This window comes from Notothenia rossii (genome assembly GCF_949606895.1).
Source record: "Notothenia rossii genome assembly, chromosome: 6".
In the NCBI taxonomy this organism is placed as follows: domain Eukaryota; kingdom Metazoa; phylum Chordata; class Actinopteri; order Perciformes; family Nototheniidae; genus Notothenia; species Notothenia rossii.
The window spans coordinates 64,148,864-64,166,354 of NC_136909.1; the positions used below are offsets into that span (position 1 = coordinate 64,148,864).

General features: G+C 40.4%; 1 protein-coding gene across 1 annotated transcript in view; it reads left to right on the forward strand.

Moving 5' to 3' along the window:
- The window catches only part of ttc7a (tetratricopeptide repeat domain 7A), a 49,277-nt gene extending 33,783 nt beyond the window's left edge, over window positions 1-15,494 (forward strand). Inside the window, exons 13-17 of the mRNA XM_079687279.1 lie at window positions 1,461-1,578; window positions 2,541-2,598; window positions 3,119-3,191; window positions 3,286-3,446; window positions 11,709-15,494. Coding sequence (XP_079543405.1) covers window positions 1,461-1,578; window positions 2,541-2,598; window positions 3,119-3,191; window positions 3,286-3,446; window positions 11,709-11,829 — 531 coding nt within the window. The 3' untranslated portion in view covers window positions 11,830-15,494. The remainder of the gene's footprint in view (window positions 1-1,460; window positions 1,579-2,540; window positions 2,599-3,118; window positions 3,192-3,285; window positions 3,447-11,708) is intronic.
- Window positions 15,495-17,491: the final 1,997 nt, after the last annotated feature.

A 17,491-nucleotide genomic window follows, 5' to 3' on the forward strand; every position in this document is an offset into this window, starting at 1 on the left:
GGCCGGAGATACTAAGGAGCTTACAGCCGTAATCACAATGGGACACTGTGGCCATAGTGCAGTGGGGCATTACATAAATGGACCACCATTATCCACCATCAGCTCCACTGGACATTCTGGACTATTATCTAGCCAGCAGTTTTTCCCCCACTACAGACCCTAACAATCTTGCCTAACCTCGTAACATCAGTACAAACTGCAACACTGGAAGCAAAGCAGATTTTTTTTAAATATAAATTCCTGAAAAGCAGTAGGTGCAGATGCAAGGTTTTCACCCCCAACTATTCGAAGGAGAGAATCATAATCCTCCTAAGATGTGCATGGATGGGCTGTGTGTTAAATACTGTTGTGTGCAGGATTTGAACTCGCAAGGGAGAGAGAGACACACAGTGAGATAGAGCAGAGGAGGAGGGGGAGGGGAGAAGGGGGGAGGGTGTCAGAGCCGTTGGCTTGCTGTTCTGCTGGCGTGCCGTCAAAGGCATTACCCCCCCCCCCCATTACGCCCACCTACCCACCTGCCCGCCACCAGCCGTACCGCACAGTTCTCCTCGGCTCGGAGCACCTCGGCTCACCTCTTTTCCACAAACTATATATATGCCACCTTCTTAAACTGATAAACGCCCTCTTTGTGTGTGTGTGTGTGTGTGTGTGTGTGTGTGTGTGTGTGTGTGTGTGTGTGTGTGTGTGTGTGTGTGTGTGTGTGTGTGTGTGTGTGTGTGTGTGTGTGTGTGTGTGTGTGTGTGTGTGTGTGTGTGTGTGTGTGTGTGTGTGTGTGTGTGTGTGTGTCCTTGTCCTTCAGCCAACTCTGCATTGTCCTTGAATCTGAACTGTCCTCACACTAAACTCATGCAAGAGATTTAATAACACTAATGTTATTTTCATAATTATTATCATACTCAGACTAAAAAAAGGTGTGAACAAAAATTGGGACACTGAAACAGAAAGTCACTTCTGTTTGTCCAAAACAGTCAAATCAAGAAACACAAACCTGATCAAATAATTGTAGTAGATCCAATGACATTCAACCAAGTTATTTGGCCCTTTTACTCAAATCGATATCAACATTTTAAAATGTCAAGCATAATGGCATTTCCTACAGTTCTTCAACCACTTATTGTGCATGCATACTAACTATTTATTATATACAACTACCTAACCCTAACGAAAAACAACAACCACTACTGTAAAATTAAAACTCAACATTTAAAAAAAAAAAACTGAACCTAAACCTAGAAAACACCCTTTGAAAACTAACAAAAACTAAAATAAATTCAATTCTATACCTCTAAAATGGATGGATGTTGTAAGTAATGTTAACAGTACAATACCTAAAATGATCCTCCAAGATGTAATTGTTCCGTATTAAAGGTTATTTGTTCATAGAAAGTATAAGTCAGTTTTTCACCTGCCCATTTGAGTATTGACAATTAAACTTATTGAGTGTATGTTGATGTGTCCAGTACGGGGAGGCTGAGGATCTGTCGCAGAGTGTGGTGTCCATGGGGGAAGAAGCAGGAGAATTTCTACCTAGAGCCTACCTTTCCCTGGGACTGTGCTGTAGTTTGCAGGCCTCTGAGGGTGAGGACACACACAAAGAATTACTAACAATGCACTTATATACTAATAAAGGACTGGCTTATCTAAAGCCAGTTGAGTAGCACTTGAAATGTTTTGGCTCTATGAAACCTGATGTACTTATATGATTCTGTTTTTTTCAAGTTTGTATCTTGTTGGTCGAATGCACTTATTGTAAGTCACTTTGGATAAAAGCGTCAGCTAAATGAAATGTAATGTGACGAACAAATATAAACATTTTTCAAAAGCAGGACTTCTAGGAGACCAGTGCTTGTGTCCTGCATGGAACCAAAGGAAGTTATCTCATGTGACTACACCGAATCAAATAACTGAAACCTTTATATTTGTATTTAATCCTTACCAAGTAGGTTTGTGTCTTGACCCTAAACCTAACCATGACTGTATCACAACGTTTTTTTTAACCATGCATGAAACTTCTGCATCAAAATACTACGCAAAAGGCTTCCCCTGGCGTTAATATAGTATGGTAATGACACGAGTGGCAAAATATAATGAGTAGGGGCTAGGGTTAGGGTTAGGCTGAAATAGTGTTAGTGTTAGGCTAACCCTAACCCCATAATATCACACACCTGACTCCTTGGACCCACTATGGTTTCATGATAACCAAGTTGTTAACTTTGATATTTTTGTAGAAAGGCTCTAGTTTGTATGCAGGGTTAGATAAAGATTAAAAACAGGATGATAAAAAGTTCCAATGTCTTTGAATAGAGGCTATTGATTTATGTTTGGTGATGAGAGAGAGATACATGATAGTATCAATCGTAATAGTATCAATCTTCCCATATCTCTCGTAAAAACTAGGTTTAACTTATTTGCCATTCATACTATTCACTTGCCAAGTGAACAGTATTTTACTTTATAATATATAGTTACAATTGAACTGCTTAATTATAGCAAAGCTAAAGCTATTTGGGGTACCATTTGAATCTTTCTTCTCTCTCCAGCCTCTCTAAAAGCTGATCGTAATGAGTTCAACAAAAAAGCGCTGCGAGCATTGAGCAAGTAGGTTCTTCTTTTTACTGTATATTCCTGTTTATTCAGTAGTCCCAAGTTTTTCTCATTTTAAACATACATATAAAGCATTTCATATTTAGCCATGCTTAATGGGGTTAACATGGCATAAGCATGTTGAAAGCTTGTTAGCATTGCCTCGGTATGCAGATGTTAGCAATTATCTCAAAGTACTACTGTGGCTAAATAAAGCCTCAAAGTGTAGACGTACAATAGTCGGTCTTGTATACAAAGCACAGTTGTGAAAAGTCCAATAAAATCAAAATGTTCATCTATTTTCATCTATATTTATAATTAATATCTTGTATTTATTTAAATTATATGTAATTTCTTTCAATCATTTATATTTATTGATTTCATTTAGTCTTTATTTACACTTTTTTCAATTGAATTGACCTTACATTCTCCATTTTCTCCAAGTGTTGCCATATGAAAGCACCATGCAGTAGAGGCTGTTTAAGAAATGTGCTTCCCTGTCATAAACACGTTGTGTTCTCTCTCTGCTCCACAGGGCTCATTCATTAGACCCTGAGGACGCTCTGATAGCGATGTACCTGTCTCTGCAGCTGGCACTTGTGCGGCAGGTATAAGCAAACACAGTTATTATCCTTTAATAACGGACATTAATCATTAAGTAACATTACAGTATACCTAAGAATGTGTGTGTGTGTCTGGCAGGTTTCAGCAGCCATCGAGCCCCTGCAGGCAGCTTTATCTCTCCGTGGGGACGACTTACACTCCCTCCACCTGCTGACGCTGCTGCTGAGCGCCCAGAAACACCATCGTCATGCCCTGGACACCCTGCACCTGGCCCTCAGCCAGCACCCCGGCAACTTCAAGTAAAGCCCACTTATTTACCGTCCCACTCACACGGGAGACATAAAATGTTGGTGGAAGTGTTGGTGAATTCAGGATAGGGCAGTAATGGGTTGCTGGACACATTTTTTAAACTTTCTATGGCATGTTTATGTGTGTAGTTACAATAAGTGCCGCAGTGAGGCTCCTTCCTTACTCTCGTCCTCTCTGTAAGGATAGGGTGTCTCAGCTCGACTGTGTTGGAGGCCAAGCACACACAGACACACACACACACTCTTGACGCCTTATTTAGACGTGCCAGAGTGGTGGCCTGCATTGCGGTACCTATGCCCCTCACACACTCTCACCCTTTTAACACTGCAGCTCTGACCCGAGCCCCATTGCTGCTTTAGTGACAGAGAAGTCGTCCGACACATAAACCCACCTGTCTGCTACACTTATTTGAAACATATTTAAGGTACATTCAAGGGGTTATGGCTTGGCATTGCTTACCATTCATTGAACATTTCCTGAACATTTTGACAAAGGTTTAAAAAGGACATAATATTACATAACTTTTAATGTATATTAAAGTTACTAAAAGGATACAGAGCTGTGGTTTGGAATAACATTTTGTTGTTGTCTTTTGGGAAGCTCTGGACGGACACTATAATTTACATTTTCTTACTGTGTTCAATCTGAATTTACTTTAAAAATAAAAACATCTATATTGATTCTGACACTTCTACATCCAACTCACAGATGTAACCTTGCTTTGAGAAAAAAGATTATTAATTTAACCCTTGTAGAAGGGAAGATATGGTCATTTGTTCTGGGCATGTCATTTTCGAGCCTGAGACCTGAGAAACAGGCTCAGGGCTTAACAGGTTAAAGTATGTCAGTTAGTAAAAAGGATTTTAATCAATAACAATACTTTATTATTATTACGACATTGTGTTGTCTTTGTAACATTTTGTATTTTATTTCATAACAAAAAATAAATGTGTTATTCTTATCTCAGCTGAAAATACTCAAAGACATTTATTAAAATAATCCAGTTTTAATTGATATTGTGGAAGGCAGGTCAGCAGCAGTACAATCCCCAAACTTTGGTTTAAAATGCTCGCATGATTTCACAGGAAGCATTGTAGCTTGCCATCCCGAACACATTAAAAACATTAATTAGCTGTGCAGGAAGCCCCCCATTAGAGATGAAATTAACTATCCAGGCCAATTCGTTCACGCTAGCCATAATATGGAAGCATGTTGCATCATCTTTCTGATGTGCTTTCTACATTTCAAAGCCCAGCAAAGCATTTCGTAATGCAGCCATTTGGGGTCAGTGTTGGCCTCCAAGGTCCCAGTGCAGACAGATGGGCTACATCTAAATATCAGGAGGGAGAGAAAGAGAGTGCACATGCAGAAAAACAAGAAAATGCATGAAAAAAGCGAAGGAAGGGAGGATGGTAAGAGCCAAACAGGAAGAAGAAAGAGACAGTGGGTGGGTGCAGGAAAGACGATGGCTTTATAATTACACAAGCTTTACTGATCAGCACTGTATGTACAATTGGAAGATGAAATCTGTGCTCTCTCTGTCTCGATGCAACATTGCACACACACACACACACACACACACACACACACACACACACACACACACACACACACACACACACACACACACACACACACACACACACACACACACACACACACACACGCCTCCTGCATAGAGACACTTGACTGCTTTGACCCATTTAAGAGCTCTTTTCCGGGCTCAGCCAATCACACCGCTCTCTGCGCCAGGAATCCCCATCGCCCCGGTAACCATGAGGTCATATGGGTAGAGCAGGCATCAGTTGTTGTTCCAAAACTGTTGTTATGGAGAGACATTGAGTCAGAGAGGAAGCAGCTGAAATACAATGAATTCTTACTAAATGACCATATGTTTATCTATGTTCCCAATAACATATTTACTGGCTTGGAAACACACATTACATTACATTACATGTCATTTGTTAGACGCTTTTATCCAAAGCGACTTACATATATTCAGTACTGTGGACAATCCCCACAGGAGCAATTTGGGGTGAAGTGTCTTGGGACACAACTACATGCTGACTGCAGTGGGACTCGAACTTTCTATCTCCTGATTCGAAGTCCAGCACACTGAGCCACAGCCTCCCTCTACATAGCAGTAGAGCACATTTGAACAGAGGTAGAGAAAAGCTGAAGAGAGACAAACAGAAGATTTCTGCGACAGCCTGAAATGCTAGCCTTAGCCTGAACAGGCCCAATTCATTGTGGCTCATCTGGCCTGGGACCTGCAGCTAACACACTTTTCCATCCCTCTATTTCTCTCTCAAAGTAAGTCGAGTGTATCAGTTTTACAGTCCATTTTGATGTTTGACATAATATTATATTATACAAGAGTGTGTCTTAAAGGGGACTTTTAATGTTCTTTTTAGGTTCATATTTGCACTGTATCCCGTGCTTCAACTGTGACACGTTTACATGCTTTAATGTTCACAAAGTGCATTTTGTTTTTCTCATACGGCCTGTGCTGCCAAGTCTACTCTGATTGGTTAGCTGGTCGGATCTGTTGTGATTGGTCAACTGCTTAGAGATGTCCGTCCCCTTAGCATTTCACGTTCAATGTATGGGAACGCTAGCCAATAGAAGTGCGAGTGTTACAATTACATGCTGATGTCAATATGTTAGGGATGTAAACAAAGGAGTCCAATGGAGGCGTTTCAGGCAGGGGTGTGGGAGAGAAACTCCCTCTGGAGGGAACTTTGGGATTTTAGCCTTTGCAGACCATTTACATGCACACAAACCTATATAACACACTATAGGGAAGGGCAAACCCCAAAAAGCATAATAGGGCCTCTCTAAAAAAGTTAAATCAGCATTGTTTGGTATAATGAAAAGGGGGCAACTTGTAAAGAAATCTATAAGAAAATGATCCTACTTCTCACTTGATTTATTACCATAGTAAACATTTTCTTTTTTGCGTCAACAACTAGTTTCAAGACTTGTAAATTAACAGATAATTTGACACCGAGCACCCATCCCTGACCTGCCCACCTTAACAAATAGTTTAATCTACGTTTCAAGGCAAATTTCTTCAGATTCAGGGCCGCCGTTTAGCTCACTTGGTATCTAACGGCCCGAAATATAAAAAAAGAACAAAGAACTTTGATTCAGATACAGGCGTAGAGGCCAACGCATACATTGCCCATAAACCTCTGCAACAATGTGCTGGCCCTACTTGTCATGACACTTATAGGCTCATTGGATGACCCAACTTCCTGTCTGAAGGCAAGTGTGCATGTTAGCATTATGTCCACAATCCACACATAATTATATAATAAAACAGCTTACAGTAAGTCTTCAAAACACACCTGTTTATGTTTGCTTGCATGCACACAGAGATGAACGTTCTTAGTGAGAATAGAACAAGAAGAACTCGATTTTAACGTTAATTATTGACTGTTTTAGCTCTAAACGCGGCAAAAATGAGCAATACCCCCGGGAACCATCAGACAGAGGCCGAGTTGCAGACCTCAGTCAGGGAACGAGAGACCGAGGCAAAGATATAGGTGCAGAAAGAGAGTTATGGAGTGAAAAGAGGTGTTTTCTCAGTAACAAGCTCACTGAATATCATTTGCTTTGGAAGTGTGAGCGAGCTTCAGAGATCAAAGCTTGCATCGTGCACGGTGCTGGGCATGCCGTGACAGTCTTGTGTGTGTGTGTGAGTGTGTGTGTGTGTGTGTGTACTTGTATGTTGTGCGGATGTGGATGTGCCAGATCGTAATCTGGCACATACATGTTTGTGTGTCACTGTGTGTTGTGTGTGCATGCATGTGTGTGATTCTTGTTAGCCTCTGCGTCTCTGCACCACAGCAAACTGTCAGCTCACTGTAGCACACTGAATTTCTCCTTCCTCCTTTTTCTCCCACATCCTATACCCACGCCCCCTGCCTTTCTTTTCTCTCTATCTCTCTCCATTTCCTCCCCTCTAACTCCTTCTTTCTCATTCTTCTTTCTTGCATCTTTTGTATCTTCATCTCCGTTTTCTCCCTTTTTTCTTTAATATTTTAATCACCCAGTAAAAAGGCATGCATTTCAATGTGAAATGGGATTCTGCTACAGATTGAGAGAGGTGTGTGTGTGTGTGTGTGTGTGTGTGTGTGTGTGTGTGTGTGTGTGTGTGTGTGTGTGTGTGTGTGTGTGTGTGTGTGTGTGTGTGTGTGTGTGTGTGTGTGTGTGTGTGTGTGTGTGTGTGTGTGTGTGTGTGTGTGTGTGTGTGTGTGTGTGTGTGTGTGTGTGTGTGTGTGTGTGTGTGTGTGGTGGGGGGAGAGGGAGAGTGGTCTCACAGTTTGTACTAAAGAGAATGATTAATCCTAGCCTTTGATTCTGCATTCATCTAATGGGATGTTACAGCATGAGCAAGCGTGTTTGTAATTTGTGCATGTGCGTGCATCTGTAAAAGTGTGAGTTAGTGGGCACGTGCCTGGCTTATGCCCTGCAACACAAAGCAAGCATGTCAGCACCGGCTTGTTAATCTGCATGCATGCACTGTACTGCATACATAGATGTTTATATATATAAAAATATAAGTGTGCATGCAGCCATGTGCCTGTAGAGAATACACACTCGGGTCTGTGGGAGTGCAGAGTGAGTAATACTGGATCATTGGTAGCTATTTTTATGTGGAGTTTACGTTGGTACTCTCCGCTCTTAGCTGGCCACCGCTGAGCGTTTTACACTGAGCTACACCGCCACAGTCCTCATACACTACGCTCAGGCTGCTCACACCACGCAGACTCATTCCCAGGAGCCTGGAAGTGACATCTCTTGTAATGTGTTGTGTAGTTTGGAGTGCTGTAATCTCCATGAAATAGACCTTTTTGAACATGCAAGGGAAACACTGGCTGTGATCAAGTGGTAAATAATAAGTTGGGAAACACTTGGATGACTTAGAATAGATGTACTGTAACCAATTACTATGTACGCAGTAAAAGCATTTAGTAAAGACTCACGCTGGTTTGAATATGTGCTTTAATTGAGAAGAGGTAGGTGTAAATCCTCAAATGGTGACCACTCTTGCAGTGATAATAACGTCTTTAAACACAGCCTTTTTGAAATGTTTCCAGTTTTTAGTACCTACCTCGTATCCTGATTTGCTACCTGACAATACTATTTACCGTTGATTCAAAATCAGGTCTTCCTACATGTTCCCTTTGTTACACTTGGTTCTAATTTTCCAGGGTTTTCTTTGGGCTTAGTCTGTTGGTTTGCCTGTTAGCAACTACTGGCACTTTTTCCAGGAAACTTGGTGGAAGGGTGTAGCATCACCCAATAAGGAAGCCATTACATTTTGATACTCCTGAAACCTTTTACTCTTTTGCTCGAATTGCAGCATGTGCATTTAAGGCATTCATTTTGGGTCACTAATTGGAAAATTGTGTTCCTGACTGGGACTAATCACGTAAACCTCCCCTTCAAATCTGAACAACAACTCTGGTACGAGGCAACATTTTTGGTACAAATTTCATCCACACAACACTTTCATTATGCGAAATGAGCTGCAGTATAAAAAACTATGCAAGCATAAAAACACAAATGCAAATGCACTAAAGAACTAAAACGAAAAGAACATAAATGTACTATTAGTTTTGACTTTGGCCTGCGATCTCCGAATATTAACTTTTTTTTGGTTGGCTTTACCATTATTTCAATAGCTTTTATAGCTTTTACTCTCTTAAAATGAACTATTTTAGATGGTTCTAAACGTGTTATACCCAGGATACACAGTAAGATAAGTCAGTCCTGTACGCATGTTACACTCCCACACACATACACCTTGTCACATTTCTATACAAGAATGGGTTTATACCATCACTATGCATCTGAATGCTTTTCCACACTGGTAATGGGTAGCCTGGAGACACACAATCACACACTCTGATGGACCTTTACTGGCAGGCGTATCCTTAACACAATGTCCCTGGGCAGCACTTGTCATCCGAACGTCATGACTCCCTTCAACACACACTTTCATTTTTGTATTTTCTAACATCTCTACATGTTCTTTTTACACCCTCACACACACACACACACACACACACACACACACACACACACACACACACACACACACACACACACACACACACACACACACACACACACACACACCTCTGTGAGTCGGTAACAAGGTTAATTTCTTGGAGAGTTTTTTTCCCCTGACACAAGCTTGTCTCTCTGCAATCGATCCTGGACCCTTCCTTCATTACATTTGTTTCTCTTTCCCTCTCTGCTTCTCTCCTATTTAGTTATTTTTGTAGGCCGACCCAGAAGTTAGCATTAGCATCAAGGGGTCCCACTTAAAAAAACAACAGGATTTTTCCCTTGTATTTTGCAATATTTCAGAACAAATATATGTTCAGCAGGATGATCTCCACCTATTCACACCACTCTTCAGTTTTTTTAAGTATAAATGCAACTGCCAGAAGTAAAAAGCTAATGTTAGTGTCACCACCGCTAAGCTAAAGGCGGCTAATGTTTGGCGTGATGACGTTTAATAGCCTTTTTTAGTCCCTTGCTAGCAACTGCCGCTTTTAAGACACATTGGCTAGTGCGGTGTTTGTTGACGTATTTTATATTTATTTTGAAGAAATTCAACAAAAAAAAGAAAGAAGAAATTCTCTCAAGCTTATGTTAAACGCAGATCTTATTTCAGGCATTTACTGTAAGCATTAAAAATAAGTTTGACTAATGGGGATCCTGATAGAGAAAGAAAGACTTTGGGACAAGAGAACTGGAAGTGGTTAAATGCTAACTCAATTCCTGGTTTTAGGACTCATTCCCGCGCAACTGTTTTCCCCCTGGACAGTGGAGTGTTTTATAACATGGAGGCAGTGGACAGAGGGGCAGGCGGGTGTCAGATGTGGCTTACACCACAGTCTCTCCCCCTCACTCCCTTTCTCCTCATACTCATGGATGAGTGATGCCCATGACAGACTGCATCCTCTGAGAGCCCCTTCTGGCAATTACTACACACATACACACATCAGAGACTCCAAACATCACTTAACCAGTTGTCTTCAACTAAATGGGCAGAGCGGAAACACTCAATGGCCTCTACTCATCAACCTCTCAACACGCTGCAACACACTCACGTACAAACTCTCAGAGCCTGTTGTTGATGACTATCTTTACCTCTCTCTGCTTGTATTAATCTACGTGTGCCTCATGCATCAGTGAGATGGTGATGGGTCCTAAGCACTTAACCGGCTTCCGTAGAAACAATTCTTTATTTTGATAACCAAATCAGCAATTGTCAGCTGTATGGGGATAATATCAGCTAGTTTGCAGGTTAAATGCTGTGTTTTCAGTAGCAGACACTGACAAATGTTGGAAGGTATTTGTTAACTTACAAAACAATTAATCTTCTTTTCAGGGAAAATCATGTTGTGTGTCCACACTCATGTGATCAGTGATAATAAGAACAGGTTTGATTGGGTTTGGCCAACATAAACAATCTTCCAGGCTACTGAGTGCACAGTTTAACAACCGTACGGGTACAAAAACAGCAACTTGTGTTTTTGGTACACTTTAAGGAAAGAAACTAGAGGTGAATAGGGTCAATAAAATGCAAGTTAAGCATTGTCCTATTAAATGTGCGCTCATTTGCAACGTATGAAGCCAGTTTCAAAATTCTTATTTTCATTTCCTTGCCATCATCTTTTTACTAAGATCTTTTAAATATATATTGGTTTAACCACATACATCTGGCAATACTGTGAAAAAAACAATTAAGCAATGTTTTTTGGTATAAAATGTTCTATAATTCAGTCTTTGAATGATTAAATTATTCAAAATGTCCTCTGTAAAAACATTTGGCAAGAAGAGCTTGGTGTATATGAAGCATTATCTAATGCCACTATTTCTGTGAAATCTTCAAATGAACACAGTTAGTACATTTAACATCTAAATGTGTATTGTCAATGTTTCTTTCCAATAATCGGAGAGAAGATGTTATAGAAGCAAATCTCTAAACTAAAAAAATAGTGTACAAAATGTGAAGTGTGAAAATGCAGCATAAGAAATGACTGATAAGTTGTGTGTGTGTGTGTGTGTGTGTGTGTGTGTGTGTGTGTGTGTGTGTGTGTGTGTGTGTGTGTGTGTGTGTGTGTGTGTGTGTGTGTGTGTGTGTGTGTGTGTGTGTGTGTGTGTGTGTGTGTGTGTGTGTGTGTGTGTGTGTGTGTGTGTGTGTGTGTGTGTGTTCTCCTCTCCAGCCTGCTGTTCACCAAGGCGAAACTTCAAGAGGCCCTGTTTGGCCCGACAGTAGCCTTGCAGACCTGTGAGGAGATGCTGCAACACTGGCTCAGCCGCTATGATGTCAGCCGCTCCAGGTAAGTGCCTGCATGACACACATGTACTGTAGGAATATGGTACAGTATTTTTATTGCTATGAATGATGAAAACTTGGGATTTCTGCTTTGGTATAGATTACCCATAGTGTGTTAGTGAATGTGTTTGATTCATTATTCAGAGTGTTTTTTTAAATGCATTCCTGTACTTGACTATTGATTTTTAAATCTTAAAGGGGACCTATCATGCAAAATGCACTTTTTGATGTATTTTATACATAACTAGAGAATGCAATTCCTGAATAAATTTCTAGTGGGAATGCTTTATGCTGAAAAGCCGACACTAAACTGCTATGCTGAAATGTAATGTGTAAGAAGAAAGTGAAGAATTGAGATTGAAATGATACATGAACACTGGGGGCTTGAATGTGTGATGAGAGAAGAAAATAAAGTAAAAAGGCTTGAAAAAGCAGCAGAATGTTTGAACTGCAAACTTTTGAACTAACTTGATGGTGAATGATCTGCCGCCGTGCGAACGACATTTGATGACATCCCATAATACGCTTAGATGCGTTGATGGCTGCATTGTTACCAAACCTGTGAAGTTTTGGGCCGTTTGGAGCATTTTCACTGAAGTTATGAGAAAACCGTGTTTCATGGCGAGCATTGTGTTGCCATGGCAACGGCATTTGAAGAAATCTCAAAACTGTCCATTGATGTCTTAACGGCTGGACTGTTAGCACACATGTGAAGTTTGAGCAGTTGAGGGCTGGACCGTTAACCATTATCTGAAGTGTGGTGCTGTTTTGACCCTTTTCATAGGCGTTACGACATCGTGTTTTATGGCTAGGGAAGCGTTTCCATGGAAACGGCATATGGTGAGATGTCAGATTTGCCTTAGAGCTGTTGAGGCATGGAGAGGTGAAATACAGGTGAAGATTGTGGGACGACCGGACCGTGTTCATTGGAGCTACAGTGACATCATGTTTTATAGCGAGGGATGCGTTTCCATGGCAACAGCCTATGGTGAGATCTCATATTTGTCTGAAATCTGTTGAGGCATAGACCGGTGATATACAAGCCAAGTTTGGGGGACGATCGGACCGTGTTCGTTGGAGTTACAGCAAAATCGTGTTTTATGGCGTTTTCCATGGAAACGGCATATGATGAAACCCCATAATTGACGTAGAGCTGTTGAGGGCAGGACCATTAACCATTATCTGAAGTCTGCTGCTCTGAGCATGTCAGTTGGAGTTATGAGATCATCGTGTTCCATGACACAGGTGTTTATATTTGAGCTAATGAGGTGTCCAGAGATCAAAGGTTTCCATGGTGATCAAATAAATGTGGCAAAAGCTCAAATTTGTTGAACAACACATTTGTAACAGGTTTTTTAATTGACCAAAAAGTATGAACAGTTGGAATATTGAAAATGGGATTATGATAAGATTATTTGTAGGTAATTGAAAAGTAGAATCATTTAGAAAGATGTGAACATTGAAGTTTCTATTTTAGAAAAGCTGACACTGTAGTGCATCGCTGGTTTTAAAATCGATTCATAAGAGTCATGTTTAAAGATGTGCAATACTTAAAACATTTATAAAGATCCTCTGAGTGTGTGTCATTAGTTAGCTGATAAAATGTTAGGGATAAATACCTTGACATATTGACTACAAGAGCTTGAATCAAACAAGCAACCTTGTATTTGAAAGGTTAACTCACATAGCAACAGTCGCACCTGGTATATAAGTGGTGTGGCTGAGTATTTTAAAGGGTTCATGAATAGAGGGGACTTGAATGTGAAATAAGAACAAGAAAATAAAAGTCTAAATGCAAGAAAAAGCAGCAGAATATTTTAACTGAAAACTTTAGAACTAAAAGCATGCGTCACCGATAATGTCTAAAATATGTGGAACATGTTGAAGTCAGTATGAAGTATCCATCAGACGGAAAATAATAGGCTGAGACAGTTTGTTAAACTCCAGTGACCACGTCATTAGTCTGCTGCTCTAATTATGTCAATTAGAGTTATGACATCATTGTGTTCCATGACACAGGTGTTTATATTTGAGCTAACGGCGTGTCCAGATATCAAAGGTTTCCATGGTGATCAGTGAGAGGAGAGCATTTTCATTGTTCTGAATGAGAGATAAACCTGTTACATGTGAACGTTTTGTTGAAGAACCGTAACAGATATCGGTGAAATTTCAAGGCGTGAAGCATGTCAAGGAACTTGAGCATCTGAAGTTTACTTTTTGTTTACTTTCGAGTTAATAATGTAGCCTTTTTGGAAGATTAACTAAAGCTGTGTGGCTGCTGTGGTGGGGAAAGGTGAGGCTGAACTTACAATGGGTTTTAATTGAGACATGTTGAATGTTTTTGTCACTTCATGCCCTGCGGCGGAGCTGGGGGGTGGCTGGGAGTGGCCACGGCCACCCCCAGCTGAATCCTGGCCACCCCATTGGCCACCCCAAACACCCTCACCACAGGGGCCCAAACTATTTTAGAACATTAAGAAAAAAATGTTTAAGTAACTTTTCATCATTCATCAATCATTTACATCTTTGGAGTCGACCGTCACGCCGGCGTGATCAGATCACATGACCTGTTTAAGCCGAGAACTCTGAACGTGAGTCAAGCTATGAGCTTATTATGAGCTTATTTTACATGGAGGATGAGGAGGAGGAGCCTGTGATGTTGCCCTCTGTGTCATAGTTGACAGAAACTAGTTTGAAGCGTGGCACAGATAAAGACAGAAAAAACAGATTTTTGTACATAATGTGTATACATATACTTGTATTATATTTATAATAACACTTTTGCCTCATCAGAATGAAATCCCATTTACATTATTTAAGCTTTTAAATGTTTTGTTGTGCCTACTGTGTCACTGTTGACAGAACTTGAGAAATTAGGAAAAAAAGCCTATGTTATTTGTTCATAACATTTGTATATAGCTTCATGCTACCTCAATCAAACTTTCACATTATCATAGTGACATCCCATGTATATATTTCCAGCTTTCAAATGGTTTTGTTGTGTATGTTTGTGTTACCTATATGAAAAATAATATAATTTTCAAAATCTGTTTTTACGTTTTTTTGTGATTTTGAGTTCAAAATGTTCATATAGTATCTCAAAATGAAAGAAATAACTATCAGGTTGTATAGGTGAGGTTGTCCTTAAAAAGAAGTTACCAAACATTGACATGCCAAACATTTCTTAATGGTGTTTAGTAAGACAAATCAAAAGTATGCGAAAACGGCCAAATTAGCCCAGGACTCCAAAGGGTTAATATAACGTTATATTGATAATGTACTCACTAAACTTACAATTCATTTAACCCCCTTCTATTGGTTTGGTCCTGCCTACAAAAGCGGTGCAGCACCGCCGGCACTTTCTATCAGAGAGTGAGAGCATGTTGGGATTAGGGATGCTAGTGCTTACGTGTGTAGCATACCATGGCCCTTTCTCATTTCTCTAACTCTAACCTCGACTCCTATCCTCGACTCCTATCCTCGAGACTTAGTCCCGCCCACAAAAGATGCGAGTGGAGGAGCCGAGGAGGGGAACCGAGGAGAGAGGAGGGGAGGCAGCAGGCGGGTAGAGAAATGAGAACTCCTCTCCTCTGAGCGGTCATTTTAAAGAGACGTCCATTAATGATGACAGGAGGCACAGCAGCACTCAGCTGTCTGATGGACAGATGTGTTCATGACGACTTATATATTTACTTTGATTCATTCACAGTAATGAGACAATAACAGGCTACAGATGCGGACACACACACATATATATATATATATATAATATATATATATATATATATATATATATATACAGCTGTTCTCCCTGTAAACATCGCGTCGCGATGAAAGCAGTTAATAAAATAATATCCAGGGGATGCATGCAGAGCCGTCATTGGCTGAGATAAGTCCGGCCGTGCGTCACGCCTCTTTGAAAAATCTCTGTTCCCGGAAATGCATCCACGAAGGAGCCGTGGAGGACCGTGGAGGACCCATCAGTGTATCCTCAGTTATAGCTCCTCCAGAGAGCCTCCTCGACGCTCGATCCTCGGTCCTCGAAGTGCATTTAGAGAAATTAAATGTCCTTCAACATGGCGCGCTGAAATTCATTTCCGGGTCACTACCGGAGGACCGAGGAGTCGAGGAGTCGAGGAGGGGGATTTGATGAAATGAGAAAGGGCCCATGTCTCATCAACTTACAAAGTCAGGCTTTCAAAAGAGAAAAGAAAGGAGAGAAAGACAAGAGAGAGGGACTAAAGGGCGACAGTATGTCACCCAGCTTCTCAAAAAGAAAAGGTGGGTGTGGTGGTCTATAAGTGGTGGAAATGTGCCTGTTAGCTAAGCGTAGTCCATTGTAAATAATAATTGTTACGTTTTTTTTTACTAAGCTGACATTAAGTACTGTTAATATTTATACAGGTTTTTAATTTCACTGCTCTTTTAGCTGACATTTAGTAAATGCAGGTAAATCTTTAGCAGCTATTCATACTAAATCAGTTGTCCCTCCCCCTGGTGCCAGGACCAACAGATCCACCTCTAGGCTCAGCAGCCCTGTCCCCCCATAATGCTGAACCTGAACCAGTTTTTCTCCCAACTGAAGGAGGTGAGCAGCATTGTGTTGAATGCCATGCCACTTAACTAATCTGATGGGAGACTTATATATCAAAACAAAAAGCTCACATCTCATTTCAATTACACATTTCAAACAGTATGTTCCCACATATTTAAGTTATATTTATTTGGATTTATGCATTCATGTTGAGAATGTTCCATTCAAAAACGTTATTATTAAAAAGGCGTTTACACCATAAAAGATGACTATTGAGATCTATTGTCAGGAATGTTAGTCTTATATCAAATAGTGAATTATACTGCAGCAGAATGTTGCACGTCTGCAGTGTTATATTTTCACAGCTCAGTGTCAGTAAATAGTGTGCGCTTATACTGGACTACAAGATAGATGCAAGCCTGTACAGGTTGAGTTATTTAAATCATAAATGAGTCGGTTGGGTTCTGGAGGTGTGGTTACAGCAATTGTGCTTGGTTGGCGTGTCCTGTGCCTGGTGGTGGGGCCCAATGTGATATATTTTCAAGGGGCCCAAAATCCCTGGCGGCGCCCCTGGTTGTGTGAGTATAGTTCCAGAGGGCAGGACCTATAAACACATTAACTACCCAATAGCATTGTGAGGCTGAACAAAAGGACCTTTTGACTATGTAAATGTAGTCTTTTAAAAAAACAAAACATTTACTGACTTTTTTAGGATAGCTTAAAGTATTTTGTTGTAAAATTACAACCGGGGGCCTTACAGGGTTAAGGGCTATTGTTTATTGTTATTTACTTTAAGATGTTTATTCTTAACCAATCATTTAATTAAAAAACTCATGATGTGTGTGTCTCTGTATTCCTGATGATACACTGAGAGAATGAGCTCAAAGGGCTGCTGATCATCATAAGCTAAACAGTCTGTATATTGCATTACATTTGTATAATGTAAGCTTCGTTGATACTTTGCTGCGGGAATACGAAAAAAATAGTTAGATATGCTGAATATTATTTGATCTATTCCACCACTTAATCCCAAATAATGTAGAGTGGCCTCTAAGTGGCCTTAGAGTAGCCTTAAATAACACCTTATTTTCTAGTGGGATGTATTTTTATGTTCATATAATAGTGATTTCGATGCC